The sequence below is a fragment of the Ornithorhynchus anatinus genome, chromosome 1 (assembly GCF_004115215.2).
Source record: "Ornithorhynchus anatinus isolate Pmale09 chromosome 1, mOrnAna1.pri.v4, whole genome shotgun sequence".
In the NCBI taxonomy this organism is placed as follows: domain Eukaryota; kingdom Metazoa; phylum Chordata; class Mammalia; order Monotremata; family Ornithorhynchidae; genus Ornithorhynchus; species Ornithorhynchus anatinus.
Window position 1 is genome coordinate 70,050,041 of NC_041728.1, and position 24,122 is coordinate 70,074,162.

A 24,122-nucleotide genomic window follows, 5' to 3' on the forward strand; every position below is an offset into this window, starting at 1 on the left:
TGAACTGAAAACATGAGAAGGACATTTGGAAAGAGAGCAGGGTTTTATTCTGTTTTATACCCATGTAGAAAATATCTTTGACGTTTTCTTTGAACTGGTTTCCCTCACCCGGCTTCTTTAATTCCCTGAGTTCTTCCTAAAGTTCTTTTCTGGAAATAGTTATTTCCCACTTAAAATAATACCCTCTAGCAGCCAAAGCTCTACATACTGTTTACTTAAAGAGTATGATCGGAGTGAATGCTACCATGCTACTTCCTTTTCAGAATTCTGTGCTTCATTGAAATATAGACTTAGATTACAAGCTCAGGCTTATATTGTAACAGAAAACTTTGACGCATAGCTGGTATGTGAGATTATAATTGTGGCGTTTTTGGCAGTGGGTTTGTACTCACAGGCAGCTAAACCACATCTATTTATTTTGTAGTGAATGATTCGGAATCTGTTCAGATTGTTCGGATTTTGTTGTAGCTGAAAAATTGTTTTACTGGAACACAGTCTACTTTTTCTGCTCACGATACTGTCCTACAAGGCATTCTCACCTTAGATTAAAGTAAACCATTCAAGAGATATTGTCAAAATAACTTAATTTTTATGTTAAAATAATTCTCCTTGTCTCTCTAATAGAGTCTAGACCAGAGGCTCCTATTATATTGTACGCTTTCAAGCGCTTAGTACACTGCTCTGCACGTAGTAAGTGCTGAATAAATACCATTGACTGAATGATAACAGTGGTTTGATAATTATACAAGTTAATAAGCAGCCATGGAGTTTAGACAGGAGAGAAATCTGGAGTGAAGTAATTACCCAACAAATTGGCACCATCTTGCAGGCTCACCATCACTAGATGGATCACTGCTATGCAGTGGAAAGACCTCTGCTCTAGAAATGAGGAGCTTGTGGGTTCTATTCAATCAAACAATGGGCTTTATTGAGCGCTTACTGTGTGCAGACCACTGTATTAAGCATTTGGGAGAGTACACTACAATAGAGTTGGTAGACACAATCCTTGCTCACGAGGATCTTACAACCTAGTTGCAGTTCTGCCTTTAGCAGGCTCACATGGGGGAAGACCGCACATGCACTTTACGGTGTGTGACGCACCCCTGCCTGCCAATTCACTTGTTGCAATTTGTGCCCCAAAGGGAATGTGGCTCATGGGGTGAAAGAGTGTGAGTGCAATTCCTCTGCCCAAGTTCTCGGTCTTGAAGTCTTAGGGCTGAGGCTGTAAGAATTATTTGACACTGTGAACCACCACCTTCTCCTGGAACCCCCATCTACCGTGGTTTCTCTGATGCTGTCTTCTCCTAATTCTCTTCTTCCTCTAGGTGCTCCTCCTCTGTCTCCCATCCCTAACTATTGGAGTCCCTCAAGACACAGTTCTAGGGCCCCTTCTATTCTCCATCTATTTCCTCGGGGAGCTCATCCCCTCCCATGGCTTCCACTATCATCTTTATGCCAATGATTCCCAGAGCTACCTCTGCAGCCTTGACCTTTCTCTTCTGAAATTTCAGTCCTCTCTCCCTTAAAGGCATCTTTACTCATATGTTATCCTCTCAGGGTCACACCTAGGGAGTTTTCAATACTCTACCGGTCTTGACTATGGGAGGGAGAGTCAAGCAGACAAACCCATTCCATTTCTAGCTTGGGCAGCAGCTAGCAAGTGGAAGGCAATTTGCTACAAGTCAAAACTCACCTGTACTGGCAGCAGAGGCATGCGAGAGAGTCAAGGGCGGAGACTCAAGTTTCCTGCGTGGAAGGAGGCTTGGTAAACCACTTGTGGATTTTGACTAAGAAAAATATATGGATCTATTACCAGAGCAATTGCAGATGGAGATGGGGCATTCTGGGAGAGATGTGTCCATGGTGTCATTCATTCAGTCATATTTATTGAGCGGTAACTGTGTGCAGGGCACTGTACTAAACACTTGGAAAATACAGTTCAGCAGTAGATAGTCCCTGCTCACACACAGTTTAGAAGGGGGAGTCAGACATCAAAACAAGTAAACAGGCATCAATATAAATGAATAGAATTATAGATTTGTACATATATAACAAGTACTGTGGGGCAGAGAGGGGGGTAGAGAAAAGAGAGTGAGTTAGGACGATGAAAGAGAGCTGAGGAAAAGGGGGGCTTAGTCTGGGAAGGCCCCTTGGAGGAGGTGAGCGCCTTCAATAGGGCTTTGAATAGGGGAAGTGTGGTCGATTGGCAGATTTGAGGAGGGAGGGTGTTCCAGGCCAGAGGTAGGACATGGGCCAGGGGTCGACAGCCAGACAGGTGAGAGAGGCACAGTGAGAAGGTTAGCACGAGAGGAGCAGAGTGTGTGGGTTCTTATATAGAAAGAGAGAAGGGAGGTATGAGGTAGGAGGGGGCAAGATGATGGAGAGTTTTGAAGCCAAGAGTGAGGAGTTTTTGCTTGATGCGGAAGTTGATAGGCAACCACTGGAGATTTTTGAGGAGGGAAGTGACATGACTATAACGTTTCTGTAGAAAGATAATCTGGGCAGCAGAGTAAAGTGTGGACTGAAGTGGAGTGAGAAAGGTTGGGAGGTCAGAAAGGAGGCTGAAGCAGTAATCCAGTTGGGATATGATGAGTGATTGTACTAAATGGTAGCAGTTTGGATGGAGGGGAAAGGGCGGATCTTGGTGATGTTATGAAGGTGAGACTGGCAGGCATGGGTGATGGATTGGATGTGTGGGATGAATGAGAGAAAGGAGTCAAAGATAACATGAAGGTTGTGGCCTTGTGAGACGGGAAGAATGATAGTGCCATCCACAGTGACCGGAAAGTAGAGAAGCAGCATGGCTCACTGGAAAGAGCACGGGCTTTGGAGTCAGAGGTCATGGGTTCGAACCCCGGCTCTACCACTTGTCAGCTGTGTGACTTTGGGCAAGTCACTTAACTTCTCGGTGCCTCAGTTACCTCATCTGTAAAATGGGGATTAAGACTGTGAGCCCCACGTGGGACAACCTGATTCCCCTGTGTCTACCCCAGCGCTTAGAACAGTGCTCGGCACATAGTAAGCGCTTAACAAATACCAACATTATTATTATTATTATTAAAGTGGGAGAGGACAGAGTTTGGGAGGGAAGATAAGGAGCTCAGTCTTGGATATGTTGAGTTTTAGGTGGCAGGAGGACATCCAGGTGGAGATGTCCAGAAGGCAGGAGGAGATGCGAGCCTGGAGGGAGGGAGAGAGAACAGGGGAAGAGATGTAGATTTGGGTATTACATGCATAGAGATGATAGTTCAAAACGTGGGAACGAATGAGTTCACCAAGGGAGTGAGTATAGAACTGACCCAACAACTGACCCTTGAGGAACCCCTACAGTTAGGGGATCTGGGGGTTAGAGGGGGAAGGAGCCTGCGAAGGAGACCGAGAATGAATGTCCAGAGAGATAAAAGGAGAACCAGGAGAGGATGGAGTTAGTGAAGCCAAGATTGGATAATGAGCTGAGGAGAAGGGGATGGTCAACTCTGTCAAAGGCAGCTGAGAGGTCGAGGGAGGATTAGGATGGAGTAGGAGCCAGTGGATTTGGCAAGAAGGAAGTCATTGGTGACCTTTGAGAGGGACGTTTCGGTGGAGTGGAGGGGACAGAAGCCAGATTAGAGGCTATATAGATATAGATATCTATATCTCTATAGATATCTATAGCAGAATTCATTCATTCATTCAATAGTATTTATTGAGCGTTTACTATGTGCAGAGCACTGTACTAAGCGCTTGGAATGAACAAGTCGGCAACAGATAGAGACAGTCCCTGCCATTTGACGGGTTTACAGTCTAATCCGGGGAGACGGGCAGACAAGAACAATGGCAATAAATAGAGTCAAAGGGAAGAACATCTCATAAAAACAATGGCAACTAAATAGAATCAAGGTGATGTACATCTCATTAAACAAAATAAACAAAATAAATAGGGTGGTAAAGATATATACAGTCCAGCGGACGAGTACAGTGCTGAGGGGGTTCCCGGCTAGACTACTGTGTCAGCCTTCTCTCTGACCTCCCTTCCTCCTCTCTCGCCCCGCTCCGGTCTATTCTTCACTCCGCTGCCCGGCTCATCTTCCTGCAGAAACGATCTGGGCATGTCACTCCCCTTCTTAAACAACTCCAGTGGTTGCCTATCGACCTCCGCTCCAAACAAAAACTCCTCACTCTAGGCTTCAAGGCTCTCCATCACCTCGCCCCTTCCTACCTCTCCTCCCTTCTCTCTTTCTACCGCCCACCCTGCACGCTCCGTTCCTCTGCCGCCCACCTCCTCGCCGTCCCTCGGTCTCGCCTATCCCACCGTCGACCCCTGGGTCACGTCCTCCCGCGGTCCTGGAACGCCCTCCCTCCTCACCTCCGCCAAACTGATTCTCTTTCCCTCTTCAAAACCTTACTTAAAAATCACCTCCTCCAAGAGGCGTTCCCAGACTGAGCTCCTCTTCTCCCTCTACTCCCTCTGCCATCCCCCCTTTACCTCTCCGCAGCTAAAGCCTCATTTTCCCCTTTTCCCTCTGCTCCTCCACCTTTCCCTTCCCATCCCCACAGCACTGTACCCGTCCGCTCAACTGTATATATTTTCGTTACCCTATTTATTTTGTTAATGAATTGTACATCGCCTTGATTCTATTTAGTTGCCATTGTTTTTACGAGATGTTCTTCCCCTTGACGCTGTTTAGTGCCATTGTTCTTGTCTGTCCGTCTCCCCCGATTAGACTGTAAGCCCGTCAAACGGCAGGGACTGTCTCTATCTGTTGCCGACTTGTTCATCCCAAGCGCTTAGTACAGTGCTCTGCACATAGTAAGCGCTCAATAAATACTATTGAATGAGGGGGTGGGATGGGAGAGGGGGAGGAGGAGAGGGAAGGGGGGAGAAGAGGGTTTAGCTGCGGAGAGGTGAAGGAGGGATAGAGGGAGCAGAGGGAAAAAGGGGGGCGCTCAGTCTGGGAAGGCCTCTTGGAGGAGGTGAGTTTTAAGTAGGGATTTGAAGAGGGGAAGAGAATTAGATTGTCTGAGGTGAGGAGGGAGGGCATTCCAGGACCGCGGGAGGACGTGGCCCGGGGGTCGACGGCGAGATAGGCAAGACCGAGGGATGGTGAGGAGGTGGGCGGCAGAGGAGCGGAGTGTGTGGGGCGGGCAGTAGAAAGAGAGAAGGGAGGAGAGGTGGGCAAGGTGATGGAGAGCCTCGAAACCTAGAGTGAAGAGTTTTTGTTTGGAGCGGAGGTTGATAGGCAACCACCGGAGGTGTTTAAGAAGGGGAGTGACATGCCCAGATCGTTTCTGCAGGAAGATGAGCAGGGCAGCGGAGTGAAGAATAGACTGGAGCGGGGCGAGAGAGGAGGAAGGGAGATCAGAGAGAAGGCTGACACAGTAGTCTAGCCGGGATATGACGAGAGCCCGTAGCAGTAAGATAGCTGTTTGGGTGGAGAGGAAAGGGCGGATCTTGGCGATATTGTAAAGGTGAAACCGACAGATCTCAGTAACGGATAGGATGTGTGGGGTGAACGAGAGAGCCGAGTCAAAGATGACACCGAGATTGCGGGCCTGAGAGACGGGAAGAATGGTCATGCCATCCACGGTGATAGGGAAGTCTGGGAGAGGACCGGGCTTGGGAGGGAAGATGAGGAGCTCAGTCTTGCTCATGTTGAGTTTTAGATGGTGGGCCGACATCCAGGTGGAGACATCCTGGAGGCAGGAGGAGATGCGACCCTGAAGGGAGGGGGAGAGGACCGGGGCGGAGATGTAGATCTGCGTGTCATCTGCGTAGAGATGGTAGTCAAAACCGTGAGAGCGAATGAGTTCACCAAGGGAGTGAGTGTAAATGGAGAACAGAAGAGGGCCAAGAACTGACCCTTGAGGAACTCCAACAGTTAAAGGATGGGAGGGGGAGGAGGCGCCTGTGAAGGAGACCGAGAATGACCGGAGACCGAGAATGACCAGCCAGAGAGATAAGGGGTGAGGTCGGTTCCGTGAAGCCAAGGTGAGATAAGGTGTGGAGGAGGAGGGGATGGTTGACAGTGTCAAAGGCAGCAGAGAGGTCAAGGAGGATTAGAATGTCTGTTGTTATATTTTACTGTCTCAAATGCATAGTACCATGCTCTGCACACAGTAAGTGTTCAATAAATATGATTGACAGTTTTATGTGACTTAGGATGCTGGGAATTAATCAGGAAAGGCAAACTGGAGAAGATGGGCTTTCTGGAGCGCTTCAAATTTGTGAGAACTGTGAGTTGTCAGATTTGGAGAGGGAGCTACAAGCCAGAGGACAGTGGAAGTAAGGGTTGGAGATGGAAGAGTGGAGAGTGAGCTATAGTTAGAAGGTTCAAGTGAGAGGAATAAGAGGGTGAAGTGAAAAGAGCAGATGTGTAAAGAGGGGTGAGTAAGAGAGCCAAATATGAGGAATCTTTGCTGATGCAAAGGAACTTGGGGAGTCAGTGAAGGGTCTTAAGGCACACAGAAATGTGTACCACCCAGCAGTGCGTCATATAGAATGGGGGTGGGGGGAAGGTTGGTGGCAGAGAGCCCAGAGAGGAGAATGACATACTTTGGCCATGCAGAGTGGTAACCATCTGGGTGGTGAGGAGGGGGCAGATCTGGGAGATGTGTGGAGAACCAGAAGAATTTGGCAATAGATTGAATGTGAGGGTTAATACACGGAAGGAGTGAGAAGATTATCTTAGGTTACAGGCTTCTGGGACAGGGAAGGTGATGTTGTTGACTGAGATAGAAAAGTTAGTAGGAAGGGAGAGGAGTAGTTTGATTTCAGACATGGGCTGAGGGACATCTAATTGGGTGTGTTTGGAGGCAAGAAGATATGCTGATTGCAAGTTAGATGAGGGGGCAACGGTAGATTTGGGAGTCTTCGGCCAATAAATTGAATTTTTTTTTTGTATTTGTTAAGCGCTTACTATGTACCAACCACTGTTCTAAGGAGTGGGGTAGATACAAAATTATCAGGTTGTCCCACGTGGAGCTCACAGTCTTAATCCCCATTTTACAGAGGAGGTAACTTAGGCACAGAGAAGTGAAGTGACTTTCCAAAGTCATATAGCTGACAAGTGGCGGAGCCAGAATTAGAACCCACAACCTCTGACTCCCAAGCCCATGCTCTTTCCACTAAGCCACGTTGCTTCCCCAGCCACACTGCTTCCCCAGATTTGCTCTGGGATCAAAGGCTAATCTAGTACTTTTCGCCTCCTAGCCCTTGAACCAACGTAAGACAATAGCATGGGAAATGAGAAGCAACTTGGCCTAATTGAAATCTAGAAGACCTGGCTTCTAATGTGGACGCTGCTGAATCTTAGTCCTAATGTTTAACTGCTGTATGACCATGGGCAAGTCACTTAACTCCTCTGTGCCTCAATTTTCTCATCTGTACAATGGGGAATCAGTATTTGTCCTCTTTCCTGGTTAGATTCTGAGCCCCATTTGGGATGGGTATTGTGTCCAATCTGCATGTACTATGTTTAGTACAGTACTCAAACCCTTAGTACAGTGCTTTGCGCACAGTAAGTGCTCAATAAATATGAGCGAATGCTATATCTATTCCAGCACTTAGAATGCTTGGCACATAAGGAAGTGTCTAACAAATACCCTCATTCATTCATTCAATCGTATAATCATGTTCAATCTGTGTAAGAGCCCTGTACTAAAAGCTTGAGAGAGTACAGTACAACAATAAACAGATACGTTCCCTGCCTGTAACGAGTTTACAGTCTAGAGGTGGGGAGACAGACATTAATATAAATAAATTACAGATATGTACATAACTGTTGTGGGACTGGGGGATGAACAAAGGGAGCAAGTCAGGGTGGCGGAGAAGGGAGTGGGAGAAGAGGAAAGAGGGGGCTTAGAGAAGGTGTTTTGGAGGAGATGTGCCCTCAATAAGAAGGGGAGGGAGAGTGTTCCAGGCCAGAGACAGGACGTTGGTGAAGGGTTGGCGGCGAGTTAGATGAGATCAAGGCATAATGAGAAGGTTAGCATTAGAGGAGCGAAGAGTGCCGGCTGGGTTGTAGTAGGAGAGTACCCTGTGAGGAATTATTGTTGTTATTATTATCACTATTATTATTAGTAATAATTCAAAGTTAGTTTAGCAAACACACTGACACAACTATCCATTTTTATATAAATGGGAATATCAACCACCCACATGTCCATTTTTAATCCAGTCCTATTTCAGTAGTCATTAAAGGGATTGGGAGTCAAATGGCTCTTCCATGGGATGCACCTAACAGAGCAATTGGATTCCCAGTACCTTTGCTGAAGAAAGGCTGTATGCTTGTCCCTGGGCATAGTTAACCCTTTTTCTCTCTTGCATAGAACAGCCTCCAAAGGACTAAGCACTATTAGGTAGCTCTGTTCTCCCCACTGGAGAATTGAACTCTCTATTAGCAATAGTGGTGATGTTAGCGTTTTGTAGCTTGAATAAAACCTGCATTCTGTTGCTAAAAGAGGTGACGGGAATGAGAAGGTGGCCAAACATATATGAAAGGAGCATAGTTTTAGAACATCAATCATTAGAATTAGTTTTTCATCTAGGGAGGAGGGGAGGGAAAGAAAAGGAACTCTAATTCAGGGAACTTTGAAAGGCTCTTCCACTTCTGGAACAAAATACTTCTGATGGGGAAGAGAGGGAGGAAAGAGGGTGTGCAAAATGAGATGGAGGCATAAATTTGCCCAGTTGAACTTCAAGGAACTGTCTGAGACAGTAATGCCCAGGAAAGATCACTTATAACTGGATTTTTCTGAGTTGTTAATTAGCCCCGGAAGTATAAATTAGTACAAGCCTTTTAATGTAGAAATTGAAAAATATTGAATTTAAACTATTTAAACATGTTTTGAAATGACTGTGTGGGGGAGATTATGGTAGTATATTTAGAATTAGTGAAGTTTTTTTGTTTAAAAGTTTTTCAGAAAGTTATCTACAAAGAGATTAAAGGTTAGTCATTTCAAAACAAACTGTTTCTGCCTCAATAACTACACAGATTTGGATGGAAAGATGCATATGCGGTCCTGCTGGAAAAAGAGGCATTAATCACATTTGCTTACAACTGAGCAAACTGAAATTGTGCAGTTGTCTGTGAAAAGCAGCATGGCATAATGGATGGAGCATGGGCCTGGGAGTCGGAAGGGCTTGTATTCTAATCCCAGTTCTGCCACTTGCCTGTTGTGTGACCTTGGGCAAGTCACTTCACTTCTCTGTGCCTCACTCAGTTACCTCATCTGTAAAATAGGGATTAAGACTATGAGCCTTGTGTGGGACAGGACTGTATATATACCCCATGCTTAGAATAGTACTTAGCACATAGTAAGTGCTTAACAAATACCACAATTATTCTTATAATTATGAATCAAAGGCATTATTTTAGATGAACCTAAATGACAACTTTTTAAAACTGTAATTAAAAAGCAAGTAGCAGAACCAGAATTAGAGCTCAAGAAACCCATTCTTTTTTTTGTAACACATGATATGAGGTAATTTTAATCTTATCGCTGGGACTCTAGGAATGTCATTTAAATGATCAAAAGTTTTGTTATTCATGTTCATGACCTCAGAAGTGTCCATAACCAGTGAAATCCTATTAATCGATATGGCATTCGGGCTTCTTTGGGAAAGCTGATCCAGAGATGTCTAAGATAAAAATACCCATTTGTGTTTAGTGGCCAAAAAGTGCAGACAGTTAAACATACCAAAATATGTGACTTCGTGTTCTCTTTCTTGTGATCTGATATCGTTCTGTGTCACTGAATCACTTCAAAGGGCAGCTGGTTATTGCTGTGAAGACACAGTGCTACGCTTTCTCACCTGCTGTCTGTGATCACATCAAAAACAGTTAGACTCACATTTCTTCCCAGGACACATGGGGCGGACAGGCTGCAACTTGTTTGGGGCCGAGGCCAAAGAGCAGGGGCGTAGGCAGTCTGCCCTCCAGTGCTCCGGGAGATGTTCTAAAAAAGTAACTTCTCCCAGTTATATTTAAAATGTAAAGCTGTTAGCCTAGACCGCATTTAGGCGACCGCATTTTTTGACTTAGGAATGGACTTTGCCTAAAAGTAATCATTGAATTCCTGAAAAATGTCAAGATTCCTTGTCCTGATGGAAAAGAATGCTTAAATAAATGAAGATGAAATCCAGTGCGCTATTTTTAGTGGGATGGATTGGGGCAGGGGAGCTGTCAAACTGGCTTTACTAGGCTCCAAGTATTTTGGGGGTGTCAGTGAGCATTTCCCTTTAGTTTTTGTAGGGGTGACCATGGTGGTGACAGCTGTATCCCATCATTACTGATTACATCTCTGAGCAGTGGGATGGGCTGGGGTGAGGAAGGCAGAATGTCATCTTACTGAATGACGGAAGCATTTTTTTCTATGTGGCCCAGCCTTGGTGACAAGCCCTTCCCCCAACTAGGACTATTTTTAGCCCCTCAGCCACCATCTGGGCAGTGCTGTGTTCTCATCGGCCCCTCTACTCCGGTGCTGAATCCCTGCCCCAGCCTCTTCTCTCAGCAGAATCCCTGCCTTGCTCTACAGAAATGCCTCGTACCCAGTGCCCTAGCTGAAGGGCAGAGTGCTTGGAGTAGTGGGTTCTGGCTGCTGCCCCAAGTTCTTCTCCCCAAGAACTTCATACCTCCTCACTCCCCCTAGTTGTTTTCCCCACCACCCCCAGAAAGCCCTGGAGGAGCCCAACGTGGGTAATTCCCCCCTTGATACTGGCCCAGCCTGGCCCCCAAAGCCCTTGGGATGGCAGCTCTCCACCAGACCATCTAGAAAGGGAGACATGTGCACTACACTTAGTAATAATTGTGATATTTGCTTAGCGCTTACTATGTACCAGACACTGTACTAAGCACTGGGGTGGTTGCAAGTAAATTGGGTAGATCACGGTCCCTACCTCACGTGGGGTTCGCAGTCTCAATCCCCATTTTACAAATAAGGTAATGGAGGCTCAGAGAAGTGAAGTGACTTGCCCAGGGTCACACAGCAGACGAGCGACAGAACTGGGATTAGCACCCATGACCTAACTCCCGGGCCTGTGCTCTCTCTTTTATGCATGGCTGCTTCTCTAAATGCTTACCGTGTGCAAAGCACTGTACTAAACACCTGGGACTATACCGCAAAGTTAGTACACATGAGTCCTGTCCTCAAGGAGTTTATAATCTAAGGGGGTCGATACATTAAGGTAAATTACAGGTAAGGGAAGCAATTTAGTATAAAGGTAGGGACAAAGGCAGGGAAGCAGCATGGCCTAGAGGAAAGAGCATGGGCCTGGGAGTCTTAGGACCTGGTTTCTAATCTCAGCTCTGCCACTTGTCTGCTGTGTGACTTTGGGCAAGTCCTTTACCTTCTCTGTGCCTAAATTAACTAATCTGTAAAATGGGGATTTAAATTCCTTTCCCTTCAATTTAGACTGTGAGCCCCAAGTGGGATAGGGTTGGTGTCCAACTTGACTACCAACCTGACTACTTAGAAGAGTGCTTGACATAAAGTAAGCATTTAACATATAATGTTATCATTATTTTTACAATTATTACCAAAGTCCTTTTGGAGAGGGTGAGGTGCTTGGAGTGTGAGAACTCAAGTGCATAGGTGATGCAGAGGGAAGAGAAAGGGGTGGGGAGATGAGAGATTAGTCAGAGAAACCTTCCTAGAGGAGATAAGATTTTAGAAGGGCTTTGACAGTGGTATTTAATAGTTCTATGAAGTGTATACTGGGTACAGAGACGTGTATTAACCAGGAGGATAAAAAAGGCACTGTAGTGTGTCAAACTGCTAATTGCTGCTGTTACTCCAGTCTGTGCATCTCGGGTTGCTCTGGCTTTCAGAATGCAGGTCCTCAAATTAGTCAAATTCATTCATTCATTCAGTCATATTTATTGAGTGCTTACTGTGTGCAGAGCACTGTACTAAGCACTTGGAAAGTACATTTTGGCAACAGAGACGATCCTTACCCAACAACGGGCTCACAGTCTATAAGGGGGAGATAGACAACAAAATAAAACAAGTAGACAGGCATCAATAGTATAAATGAATGGTACACCATAAGCACTCAATAAATACGATTAAATAATCAAATTCATTGAACTTGACTTGCTGTCAGTGGCTAGCTAATGCTCTCGACCCAATTCAGAAAAGCAAACTGGGGAAAGAGGGTGGACAGGCGTAGAAACTGGAGAACCACCCAATATTGCTTCCTAATGACCTTTGTCAGGTCCAGTGACACCCTCCAGTCAGATTTTTTTTTTAAGGTCCCAGCTCGAGCATCTGTTTAAGTATCTTTCAATTCCAACTCTGCACAACAGCACTGTGCACAACGGCAGAGTGTAGGCGCCAAATCTTTCATGATTTCCTAGGTTTAAATCACTCTGCAGATAGGACACCATCTGTCTTGAAGGGTTGTAGGCCAGTTAGTATTGTCATGCCAGTTCCAGAAGTAGAGCGAGCTGGGTATTTCATTAAACGTATCATGTATTGATGGTCCTGGCACAGACAGAGAGGTGCTTGCTTGCCAGTGCTGAAGGCTTACCTGTTGGCAGGCAGCACTCTCTGCAGATTGTCTCTGATTCTAGGAACCAGTTTGAAAGGAGGGGTGCTCTGTCAGTCACCCCATTTCCATTCACGGAAGTGACTTCCAGCTTTGCCATCTCTGTCCACCAGCTGCTCCATCTGCCAGTCGTGCCTGCTTCAAGTTGGGGCATGAAAGTGCGGGAGCCAAGTCAAAAGGAGTGGTTTTATATGGGGGCTTTTTTAAAGGCACATGCAACTTCGGTTTATAATACTGTACATAATTAGTAATCCAAGTCATTTTAATAATAATCATAATAATTGTGGGGTTTAAATGCTTATTATGTGCTCTAAGTCAGACCACCACTCTCTCCACTTTCAAAGCATTAATAAAGTCACATCTCCTCCAAGGGGCTGTCTCCAATTAAACCCTCTTTTCCCTGGCTCACTCTTCCTTGTATGTTTTCTGCACTTCAATCTGTGATCTTTGGATGCTTGGTATTCTTCTCATCCCCAACTCCACGGACCTTATATTAATTACCTTTAAATTCTACATTGTAAAATATTTAATCATATTAAAGTTGGTCTCCCCCCTAGATGGTAAGCTTGTTATGGGCAAGAATGTGTACTCTAAGTGTTTGCTACAGTGCTTTGCAGATAAAGTGCTCAATATGATTGATTGAAGAATTGAAACAAAGTAAATCACCTTTGTAGGGTTAACATTGGCCAAAAAAAAATATGGTAGCAAAATCTCTTAGAAATTAAAATAACAATGAAACGCTTCAAAACCTGTAAAGAGGAAACTTCTTAGGTTAATATGAATTAACTAACACAAACTAGTTAAGTTAAAAGGATTGGCTCAAAAAGATTAGAAACACAGTCTAAGTTTTTTTTTAATTGAAATTTAATGAGCTCCAATCAAATCAAATTGGAAAGAAATGAGACAGACTTAAATTTATGATTTTGTTTCTCCCTAAGTCATCTTGTTGAGCTCTGTAGCTTTCAAGTTTCATTTTGTGCCTTCTGTATAAGGCATTAACTTGCCACGTACTGACAAAAATAGTCATATCAGTTTCGTGTCACCTCTGGTAGCCGAGTTAAGAGGATTTTTATTCAGCTGTCAGAAGACTGGAAACTGGTTTTCTTTTTCTTGGTGTGCTCTTGTATTACACAGGCTTTTCCCTTTAAAGAAAGGATTATGTGGTGCTAAAGTGTCAGTTTAAGGGTTTTTATGGTTGTTCCATCTACAAAATTCAAAAGGTACGAACTCTAGCAATACAGCATCATTTATTGGATGGAGGCCATTGTCCTGCTAAAATCTCTCCTCCTCTTCCATTCCCTCTCTTCACTTAGAAGAGTTGTGGAAGGCTACTGGAGTTTTGGGTTGGCTTCTAATCCTTCACCTCCACAGAGGCATTCATTTTTACTAGCTGACCAATGCCAGCTTCCTGGTAAATAAATCCATGGTGCTACACCTTGGGAGAGGAAGAGATGGCAAATCATTCTCAGATGTGGAACCAAAACCTGTTTCTAATTGAAACAATTGACCACTAAATTAATTGAAATTATAAAGGAATGATATGTAAGATATGAAAGCCCCTACAGGATAGTCTTGATCTGCAGCATGAGTTATGAATGCTATTTTGAAAGGTGGTCATTTATCCTGTGTCTTCGTCACTTCAGATATTCTTTCTGTTGACTTTGCGCAGGGCACAGTAGTTCATTTGAAATCCAATAAATGCAGGAAGTCCCCCCCTTAAGCCACTCGAGTCCAGGTGATTGACACTTAGAAAATTTGTAAAGGCACACCCCATTTCAGCTTTTCAGCATATCGATTTCAATTTCAGGACACTAGTTTCTTTTAAGTCATTAGCTTCATGGAAAACAGACAGGGTGTTGCATAGGTTATGCAGGCAAGTGGAGTTACTATTTTAAAAGTTATGATGGGAGTTTGGGGGGAGGAGTTTAAAAAGGGCAGGGGAACGCTGGAGAAGTCTGGGTTGGGAGTAACCTAATGGTGAAGTAGAGTCACCAGGGAGGGTTAATAATAATAATAATGTTGGTATTTGTTAAGCACTTACTATGTGCAGAGCACTGTTCTAAGCGCTGGGGTAGACACAGGGGAATCAGGTTGTCCTACGTGGGGTTCACAGTCTTAATCCCCCTTTTACAGATGAGGTCACTGAGGCACAGAGAAGTTAAGTGACTTGCCCACAGTCACACAGCTGACAAGTGGCAGAGCTGGGATTCGAACTCATGACCCCTGACTCCAAAGCCCATGCTCTTTCCACTGAGCCACTGGTGAATTAAATCTGATACCCTATTGTGGAACCTCTCCGACTCAACATATCTAGATTAATGTAGCGATGTTACTCATCTGTAATTGATGCTTACAGCATTCTGGGTAATTTTGGTAAAGATAGGGTATTTCCCCATGGTTCAGATACCAATTCTCCCTTTGCAACATTGTTCTTATGAGAAAATTGGTTCTGAGCTATTTTGTCTCGATGTTGTTATCAAGAACCACTTTTTTTTCTTTTTGCTAATCTGTGGGCTTCCTGAAACCATTTTGGAGAGGATAAAAAAAAAAAAGCTTCATATCCTGCAGGACTCACCTTAAGAGACATCTTATGCTTTTTAAAATCTTGAAATGAAGAATGAAGTACCAAAACTCTGGTAAATCAGCCACCTCAGTTCCCTATAACGTTTAGAAAGAGCTATTTAGTTTTTGTGTGTGGTTCCTTTAAATGAAAAAATTAATGGATCTTCCATACTCTCTTAAGTTAACCCAGCCCAGCACCACTGTGGGGAGAGAGAGACACACAAAGGGAAAAATACGCAGGCAGGGACCTTGGTGGGCAGGCCCACTCTTGAAATGTTTCCTGACCCCAAAGTTCACTTTGACTTCCTTTATACCCTTATTTCAGGCTGAAAGTGTCTAGTTATGTCCCCACTATGATGATGTAGATAGAGATCTGAAGGCATTTCCCAAATACCCCAGTCAATGGAGAAGCTGCTACTGAGAGTTTCGCTTTTAAATGCTGAGTATAGTCCAGGCCCCATTGCTGTGGCTCCAAATGCTGCCAGCTTTAATCCTTCTAACTGAACTACTACGTGCAGAGCACTGTAATAATAATGGCATTTTTTATGCTCTTACTATGTGTCAAGCACTGTACTAAACACTGAAATGGATACAAGCTAATTGGGTTAGATACAGTCCCTGTCCCGTGTGGGGCTCGCAATCTCAATCCCCATTTTATAGATGAGGTAATGGAGGACCAGAGAAGTGAAGCGACTTGCCCAAGTGGCAGAACTGGGAATAGAACCAATGACCTTCTGATTCTCAGGCCCGTGCTCTATTCACTACACCATGCTGCTTCTCCCAAGCACTAGGGTGCCTACAAGTATGATGGAAGACCCCATCCGTGTCCTTGTGCAGACACAGATTATATTTATACAATAGGTGCAGGAGGAAATATATGGATCCAACTGGTAAAAACTGGGATATGGGAAAAATGGATTCAATGGTGTATAAAACTGAGACCTATCCAACTCCATATGTGTGAGTATATATACAAATGTATATATGTATACAAATGTACAACTGCACAGGGTAGGTATGTGCCCATAAAACTCTGTATTCATAGTTACAGAGGAATAGCCAGGGGCACGGACTGAAAGTCAGAAGGGCCTGGGTTCTAATTCTGACTTCTCCACTTGTTGGCTGTGTTATCTAGGGTGTGAGGCTGGATGGCAGGGCAGGAAAGACCAAGACTGGAAGCTAACCTTCCTCTCATTACGATGCAGTTATAATCACAGAAGTCTTCAGAATATTCATGCTTCTACCCCCACTTCTCGCCCCACAGCACTTGTATCTATATGTACATATCTATAATACTATTTATTTGTATTATTGCCTGTTCACTTGTTTTGATGTGTATATATAATTCTATTTGTAGTGATGCTATTGTTGCCTGTTAACTTGTTTTGATGTCTACCACTTTCTAAGCTCTAAACCCCATGTGGGCAGGGATTGTCTCTCAATTGCTGAATTGTATTTCCCAAGCGCTTAGTACAGTGCTCTGCACACAGTAAACACTCAATACATGATTGAATTAATGAATGAAGTCACTTCACTTCTCTGTGCCACCGTTACCTATCTGTAAAATGGAGATGTATACTGTGAACCTTGTGTACGGCAGGGATTGTCCAATTGGATGGATTAGCTTGAATCTTCCCCAGTGCTTAGAACAGTGCCTGGCACATTGTAAGAGCTTAACAAATACTATAAAAAAAAATAGAAATTTTCTCAGGATGATGTTGCGACTTGAACTATCAGCATGTTATTTTCATATTTCTGCTTCTTGTGGCCCCAGAACTTGAGTCCCAAGATCATCACAGAATCATGTTCCCGAAGGCTGTGGAGAGGCTAGAGGTTCCCTAGCTTCTTGGACTGACCATGGTGCTTTTCTCCTTCCTGTTTCCACAGCCAGCTGCGTTCCTCCTTGCCAGAATGGAGGGATGTGTCTCCGGCCCCAGCTCTGCGTATGTAAACCAGGCACCAAAGGCAGCGCCTGTGAGGACACGGTGATGAAAGATGCTTCTTCCGCTTCAGCCTCTGGAGGCCAGAGTCCCGCCCCCATTCCGTGGTCTGTTCCCAAGCAGGCTGCTCAGCAGATGTCATCCCAGAAGGTAGAGGCTTCACAGAGAATTGGCCCCCTGGCTCAGATGACCTTGACCCTAAAACAGAAACCTCCAGTGGGATTATCTCCACAGATGCATTCACAGTAAGTTTTGTGTTTACCTTGCCATTTCGAAAGATCTGATTTAGCAGATGCTTAATCATTTTTTTATTTCTAGGTGAGAGTTAGGGAGCGGTAAGTACTTTTTTGGACTTCTCTAAATTGACTGAGCCTCTCATTATTCCCTGACCTTCCCACAGATCAATCGCTGAAAGATTTTTCCAGCAGCTCTTACCCATTAACTATTGTGTTGTTTTCCCTTTCTGAATTGTAAATGAAATGTGTGGTCTGTGAGGTCTAATCCCCTGCTATGTGACCTTGGGCAAGTCATTTCACTTCTCAAGCCTCAGTGACCTCATCTATAAAATTGGGATTGAGACTGTGAGCCTCATGTGGTACTGGGATCGTGGCAAACCTGAATTGCTTGTATCTACTCCAGTGTTGAATAAAAGCGCTTAACAAATACCACCATTATTATTGTTGTTATTATTATAATTATTATTATTATTAGTGTCTAAAGGGAAGATAAAGAGAGTTGACAAAAGTAGTAAAGTCATTTACCCAGTCCTGGATTTGGCCTCCCCATAGCCATTCTTCTGAAAATATGGCCTGAAAAGAGGCAATTTAGAACCCACATGTATATTACCAGTTTGTCTTTGGGGAAAATACACTCCTGTAACAGCTGGCTAAGGAAATGTTTTACTGGGAGCGGCCATTTCCCCGAGTTGTTGCCACCTAAATCCATGTTAGGTAAACAATCATTTCTTCCATTAATGGGATTGTAATTTATAACCCGATATTTTATTCTGCACTAATCCACTCCCCAAAAGCAAACCCCACTTCTACAGAATGAATTATGTTCTACGTGATGCAGTTGGATCCCAGATGGATGGATAACAAGAGAGCAGGAAAAGATCAGTGAGCAAAACTTGTTTCATTTTGGGGAATGGAGATTATAATGAACTTCTAATGTGATGGGTTTAATATAGGCTCGATCCGGTTTAGTCAATTCCTGCGTATGGATGATGTAGTTTATAAAACGGAGATTAAACAATTAGCATTTATTCCGTTTTTCACTGTTCTCCATTTAGGACTTTAAAATGCTGATTTACAATAATTTCACGATAGAAAAATGATGTCCTATGTTGTTCTTAATATTCAAACTTAGTCCAGTACTATATGCTGAACCAATATCACCAACCAATGGGATGGGTAAAGAATATTACCAATGTCTCCTTGAAACAGCATTCAGAATTGTGTAGTATAAGGAGGCAATTTAAAAATCCAGCTTTTTTTTCCTGTTTAATCTTGTCTGTGAACAGACCATTATTCTTCTCTGTTATTGTAATCAATTAGAAAAACCCTATGAAATAAGTGGCAAGACTATAGCCCTGTATTATTCTTTCATTCATTCAGTAGTATTTACTGAGCACTTACTATGTGCAGAGCACTGTACTAAGCGCTTGGAATGTACAAATCGGCAACAGAGACAGTCCTTGCCCATTGACGGGCTTACAGTCCATATTAGGCATTACCCTTATTCTCCCTGATCCTATCTCCACTGCTAAGTTTATCTTTATGACCTGCTAGTAAGAACTATATGACCTATAGAAGATGACCATTTTGTTGTCCGGGTAGTGTGGACAGGGCTGGCTTCAGATGATGTGTAATGTTGGTATTTGTTAAGCGCTTACTATGTGCCGAGCACTGTTCTAAACGCTGGGGTAGACACAGGGGAATCAGGTTGTCCCACGTGGGGCTCACAGTCTTAATCCCCATTTTACAGATGAGGGAACTGAGGCACCGAGAAGTTAAGTGACTTGCCCAAAGTCACACAGCTGGCAAGTGGCAGAGCTGGGGTTCGAACCCATGACCTCTGACTCCAAAGCCCGTGCTCTTTCCAGTCAGCCACGCTGCTTCTCATATCCTATCCTATCATATCCTATCATACACATATCCTATGTGTAGGATAAGCAAACCACCTCAGGCACTCTGTCAGAAGAGGCAGAGGCAATAGAAGTGAGCACAATGTCAGATGTCCAATGTTTGTAAAGTACTTTCCTTTCTCCACTCAAGAATCTCTAAGGTAGCCCATCCACCTCCGCATCAAACCGAAACTCCTCACCATTGACTTTAAAACACTCAGTCATGTTGCTACTCTCTTACTACAACCTAGCCCGCACACTTCACTCCTCTAATGCTAACCTTCTCACTGTATCTTGATCTGGTCTTTCTCGTAGTGATCTCTTATCCACATCCTGCCTCTGGCCTGGAATGCCCTCCCTCCTGAAATGCCCTCCCTCCTCAAATCTGGCCGACAATCACTCCCCCCAACCCCCCACTTTCAAAGCCTTATTGAAGGCACATTTCCTCCAAGAGGCCTTCCCTTTTTTTTTTTCCACTTCCTTCTGCAACACCCTGACTTGCCCCCTTTATTCATCCCCCTCTCCCAGCCCCATAGTACTTATATATAGATCTGTAATTTATTTACTTATATTAATGTATGTCTCTCTCCCTCTAGACTGTAAGCTCTTTGTGACAGGGAATATGTCTGTTATTGTTACATTATATTCTCCCAAGTACTGCTCTACACACAGTTAACGCTCAATAAATATGATTGACTGACTGACTGACTCTCCCTCCTCTTTCCCCTCTCTCCAGTCACCAGTAGCAGCTTGGCCTTGTGGATAGAGCACAGGCCTGGGAGTCAGAAGGACCTGGGTTCTAGTCCCAGCTCAGCCACTTCTCTGCTGTGTGACCTTGGACAAATTACTTAACTCCTCTGTGCCTCAGTTACCTCATCTGTAAAACTGGGATTAAGACTGTGAACCCCATGTGGGACATGGACTCTGTCCAACCTGATTACCTTGTATCTCTCCCAGTGCTTAAAACAGTGCCTGAAAAAATAAAAGGAGTACTTCTTTTATCAGGGATAAGGGGTTTGCAGCCCATCCTCCATCAAGAGCAAACACTCATTCAATCAGTGGTATTTACTGGAGAGAGTACAATACAATAATAATAATGAGGGACCTAGTGGCAAGAGCATGGGCTTGGGAGTCAAAGGACATGGGTTCTAATCCAAGCTCTGCCACTTGTCTGCTGTGTGACCTTCGGCAAGCCCTTTACTTCTCTGGGCCTCAGTTACCTCATCTGTAAACTGGGGATTAAGGCTATGAGAGCCATATGGGGCAACCTGATTACCTTGCATCTACCCCAGCACTTAGAACAGTGCTCGGTACGTAGTAGGCACTTAGCAAATACCATAATTATTATTATTACTTATTAAGCACTTACTAAGTGCCAAGCACTGTTCTAAGCACTGGTCCTTCTGACTCCCAGGCCTGTGCTCTATCCACAAGGCCAAGCTGCTACTGGTGACTGGAGAGAGGAGAAAGAGGAGGGAGAGTCAGTCAGTTAATCATATTTACTGAGCGTTAACTGTGTGTAGAGCAATACTTGGGAGAATACAATGTAACAATAACAGACATATTCCCTGTCACAAGTTAATCAGGTTGGACACAGATTATGTCCTACATTGGGCGCTCACTCTTAATCCCCATTTTTTAAAGATGAGGTAACTGAGGCACAAAGAATTGAAGTGACATGCCCAAGGTCATACAGCAGCCATGTGGTGGAGTTGGGATTTGAACTCAGGTTTAGAACTCAGGTCCTTCTGACTCCCAGGCCCGTGCTCAATCCACTAAGCTATACTAGTTAGCCGACAAGTTCCCTGCCCACAATGAGTTTACAGTCTGGAGATTGCAGAAATGTTACTGCCATCTGCTGATAATTTCCTTCCTCCCCTTTTTATACTGTAAGCTCATTGTGGGTGGGGAATGTAGCTGTTATATTGTTGTATTGTACTCTTCCAAGTGCATAGTACAGTGCTCTGCACACAGTAAGTGCTCAATAAATACAACCAATTGATCACGACAAAATTAATTCTTGATGTCCATGGTTGTGTGGTGCAGCATGTATGAAAATCTTTGGTTTGGTGGTAGTTCAAGTGAGCCTTGATCGTGATCTTCCATCATGAGGTCATCTTTGCTGGGTCTTCCTGCCCCAATACCAACTTCAGAATTACTTCTTGGCGGCCTCCTGGCTCACTGCAAGTTGTTGAGCACTCATGGCCTGCTTGGTCAGAAGTAATTCCTTGATCTCTGGCATCTACTTGCTGTGAACTTGTTGAGGGCAGGGAATGTGTCTGTCTGTTGTTGTATTTTACTCTCCCAAGTGCTCAGTACGGTCCTTTGCACACAGTAAGTGCTCAATAAGTACAATTGATTGAATATTCACCTCAATCCTTGCAGCCAAAATTCTGGGATCGGAGCAGGCTGCAATGATGATTTTGTAAAGCTCCCCTAAGTGCCTTCTTTCTCCAGGAGCTATTTAGAAAGGGAACATTGTTCCTGTTCAGCTTTTGTGTGGAAGGGGATAACTGAACTTCTTATTCCCACCCAAACGCTGTCCTGCTCCTAACTTTCCTGTCACTGTAGATGGCACCGCCATCCTTCCTGTCTCATAAGCCCATAACCTTGGCGTTATTCTTGCCTGCTCTCTCTCATTCGGTCCCACCTTCCCAACATCACTAAAATCTGCCCTTTCCTCTCCATCCAAACTGCTACCATGTTAAGCCAATCACTTATCCTACCCCTCCTGGATTACCGTATGGGCCTCCTTGCTGACCTCTCAGCCTCTTGTCTCTCCCCTCTCCAGTCCATACTTCACTCTGCTACCCAGATCATTTTTCTACAGAAATGTTCAGGCCATGTTTCACCACTCCACAAGAAACTCCAGTGGTTGCCCCTCCACTTCTGCATCAACCAAAAACTTCTCACCATTGGCTTTATAGCACCCAATCACTTTTCCCCCTCCTATCTCACCTGGCTACTCTCCTACTACAACCCAGCCCGCACACTTCACTCCTCTAATGCTAACCTTCTCACTCTACCTTGATGTCGTCTGCCCCACTTTTGACTCCTGGCCCACATTCTGCCTCTGGCCTGGAATGCCCTCCCTCCTTGAATCCGACAGGTAATTATTCTCTCCCCCTTCAAAGCCTTATTGAAGGCACATCTCCTCCAAGAGGCCTTCCTTGTCTAAGCCCTCCTTTCCTCTTCTCTGTCTCCCTTCTGTGCCGCCCTGACTTGCTCCCTTCATTCATTTCCCCCACCAGCCCCACAACACTTATGTACATATTTGTACTTTATTCATTTATATTAATGCCTTTCTCCCCCATTAGACTCTAAGTTCATTGTGAGCAGGGAATGTGTCTGTTTATTGTTATATTGTACTCTCCCAAGCACTTGTACAGTGCCATGCACACAGTAAGTGCTCAGTAAATATGATTGAATGAATGAATGAAAGGTATCTGATGGCAACATACAGTTTGGAAAGGAGTGTTCGACCTGCAAGATTGACTGCTGACGCCTGGTATTCTGAAGAGGGGATGTTTTTCTGCAAAAAAGGATAGCCAGCCTCTTTCTCCGTGAGCTGCAGTCCATCAAGAAGTCTGTGTTTACTCTCACACTCTGATGGACAGCAGCTCGCAGAGAAACTCTGTGTGAACCAAACACCAAACAAGGCTCATCAGATGATCTCATCTGGCGAAATTATCAATTCTCCTCTTCCCTCCCTTCTCTCTTTTAGTGTGATGTTGCAAAACACCTACAACAGCCTTTAAGTTTTACGAAGAGAATTGCCAATGCAGACAATATAGACATAGTTGTACCCCTCCTGGCGATGGATCAATCTCACCTTGGGAGGCCTGATCATACTCTTAGAAGGCTTGAAGGGTGAAGACTGTAGGCTCTAGACTCTAAGCTCCTCCTTTAGACTGGAAACTCTCTTCCTCTTTTAGACTGGAAACTCTCTCCTTTAGACTGGAAGCTCCCTCCTCTTGACTGTAAGTTTGTCCTCTGCACTGTAAGCTCCTTCTCTAGACTGTAAACTTTCTTCTCTAGACTGAAAGCTCCCTTTTCTAAAAGGGAAGTTCCCTCCTTTAGGCTGGAAGCTTGTCTTCTAGACTGTAAACTCTTCCTCAAGACTTTAAGCTCCTCCTCTAGACTACAAGCTCTTTGTGGGCATGGAATGGGCTTAGCAACTCCTTTTTTTAATGGCATTTGTTAAACACTTATTATGTATCAAGCACTGTACTAAACACTGAGGTAGACACCAAGATATATGAGGCTCACAGTCTGTTGGAGAGAGGAAGATTAAATCCCCATTTTACAGATGAGGTAACTGAAGCACAAAGAAGTTAAGTGTTGTGCCCAAGACACACAGCAGACAAGTGACAGAGCTGGGATTAGACCCCAGGTCCTCCAAGACTCAGGCCCTTCCTCTTTCCGCTACCCTTCACTGCTTTCTGCCACACCGCTTCCTAGACGAAACTCTGTTATATTGTGTTTAATAAAGCGCTCTGCAAACCACGAGTGCTCAATATGATTGGTTGATTGAAGACTGTCTTCTGGCCACCTCCTTGCTTGCTACAGATTCAAAGAAGTCACGGTCCCAGTTAGGACCCAGCCCAAGGCTAAATGGTATTGGGGATTTGGGAAAGACCCCAGGGATTCTGCCTATTGGTCCACGGACTTAGCCCCAGGAATCCCTGAACCGAATCAAGCCTGGGCACACAGAGGGCTGTGAATTTCTTGGAAGAAAAGCTCAATTCAAACACAAGGTGATATAATTACAATGTAAGCACAGGGCTCATGAAAGACCTTCCATGTGTAGGAAGGCAATGTTATGTTCCATATTAAGATGGCAGCTTCTATTTTCAGTCTCCTCGTGGAAGAAAGCTTGCATTTACCATGAGGTAGGTTGGCTGGGGTACAGCTTCACATATTGTGTTCCTCTAAAAAGGGAAAAGTTAACAAAGCGACGTTAACCATG

General features: G+C 44.4%; 1 protein-coding gene and 1 non-coding gene across 7 annotated transcripts in view; both read left to right on the top strand.

The window, feature by feature from the left end:
• The window catches only part of LTBP1 (latent transforming growth factor beta binding protein 1), a 416,540-nt gene that overhangs the window by 36,971 nt on the left and 355,447 nt on the right, over positions 1-24,122 (top strand). For all 6 annotated transcript variants that reach the window (XM_029058450.2, XM_029058420.2, XM_029058428.2 and 3 more), the window contains exon 3: positions 16,976-17,273. In XM_029058450.2, coding sequence (XP_028914283.1) covers positions 16,976-17,273 — 298 coding nt within the window. The remainder of the gene's footprint in view (positions 1-16,975; positions 17,274-24,122) is intronic.
• On the top strand, positions 1,548-1,683 carry LOC114817586. The gene has a single exon (XR_003765452.1). It is a non-coding gene; the product is annotated as a small nucleolar RNA SNORA7 (small nucleolar RNA).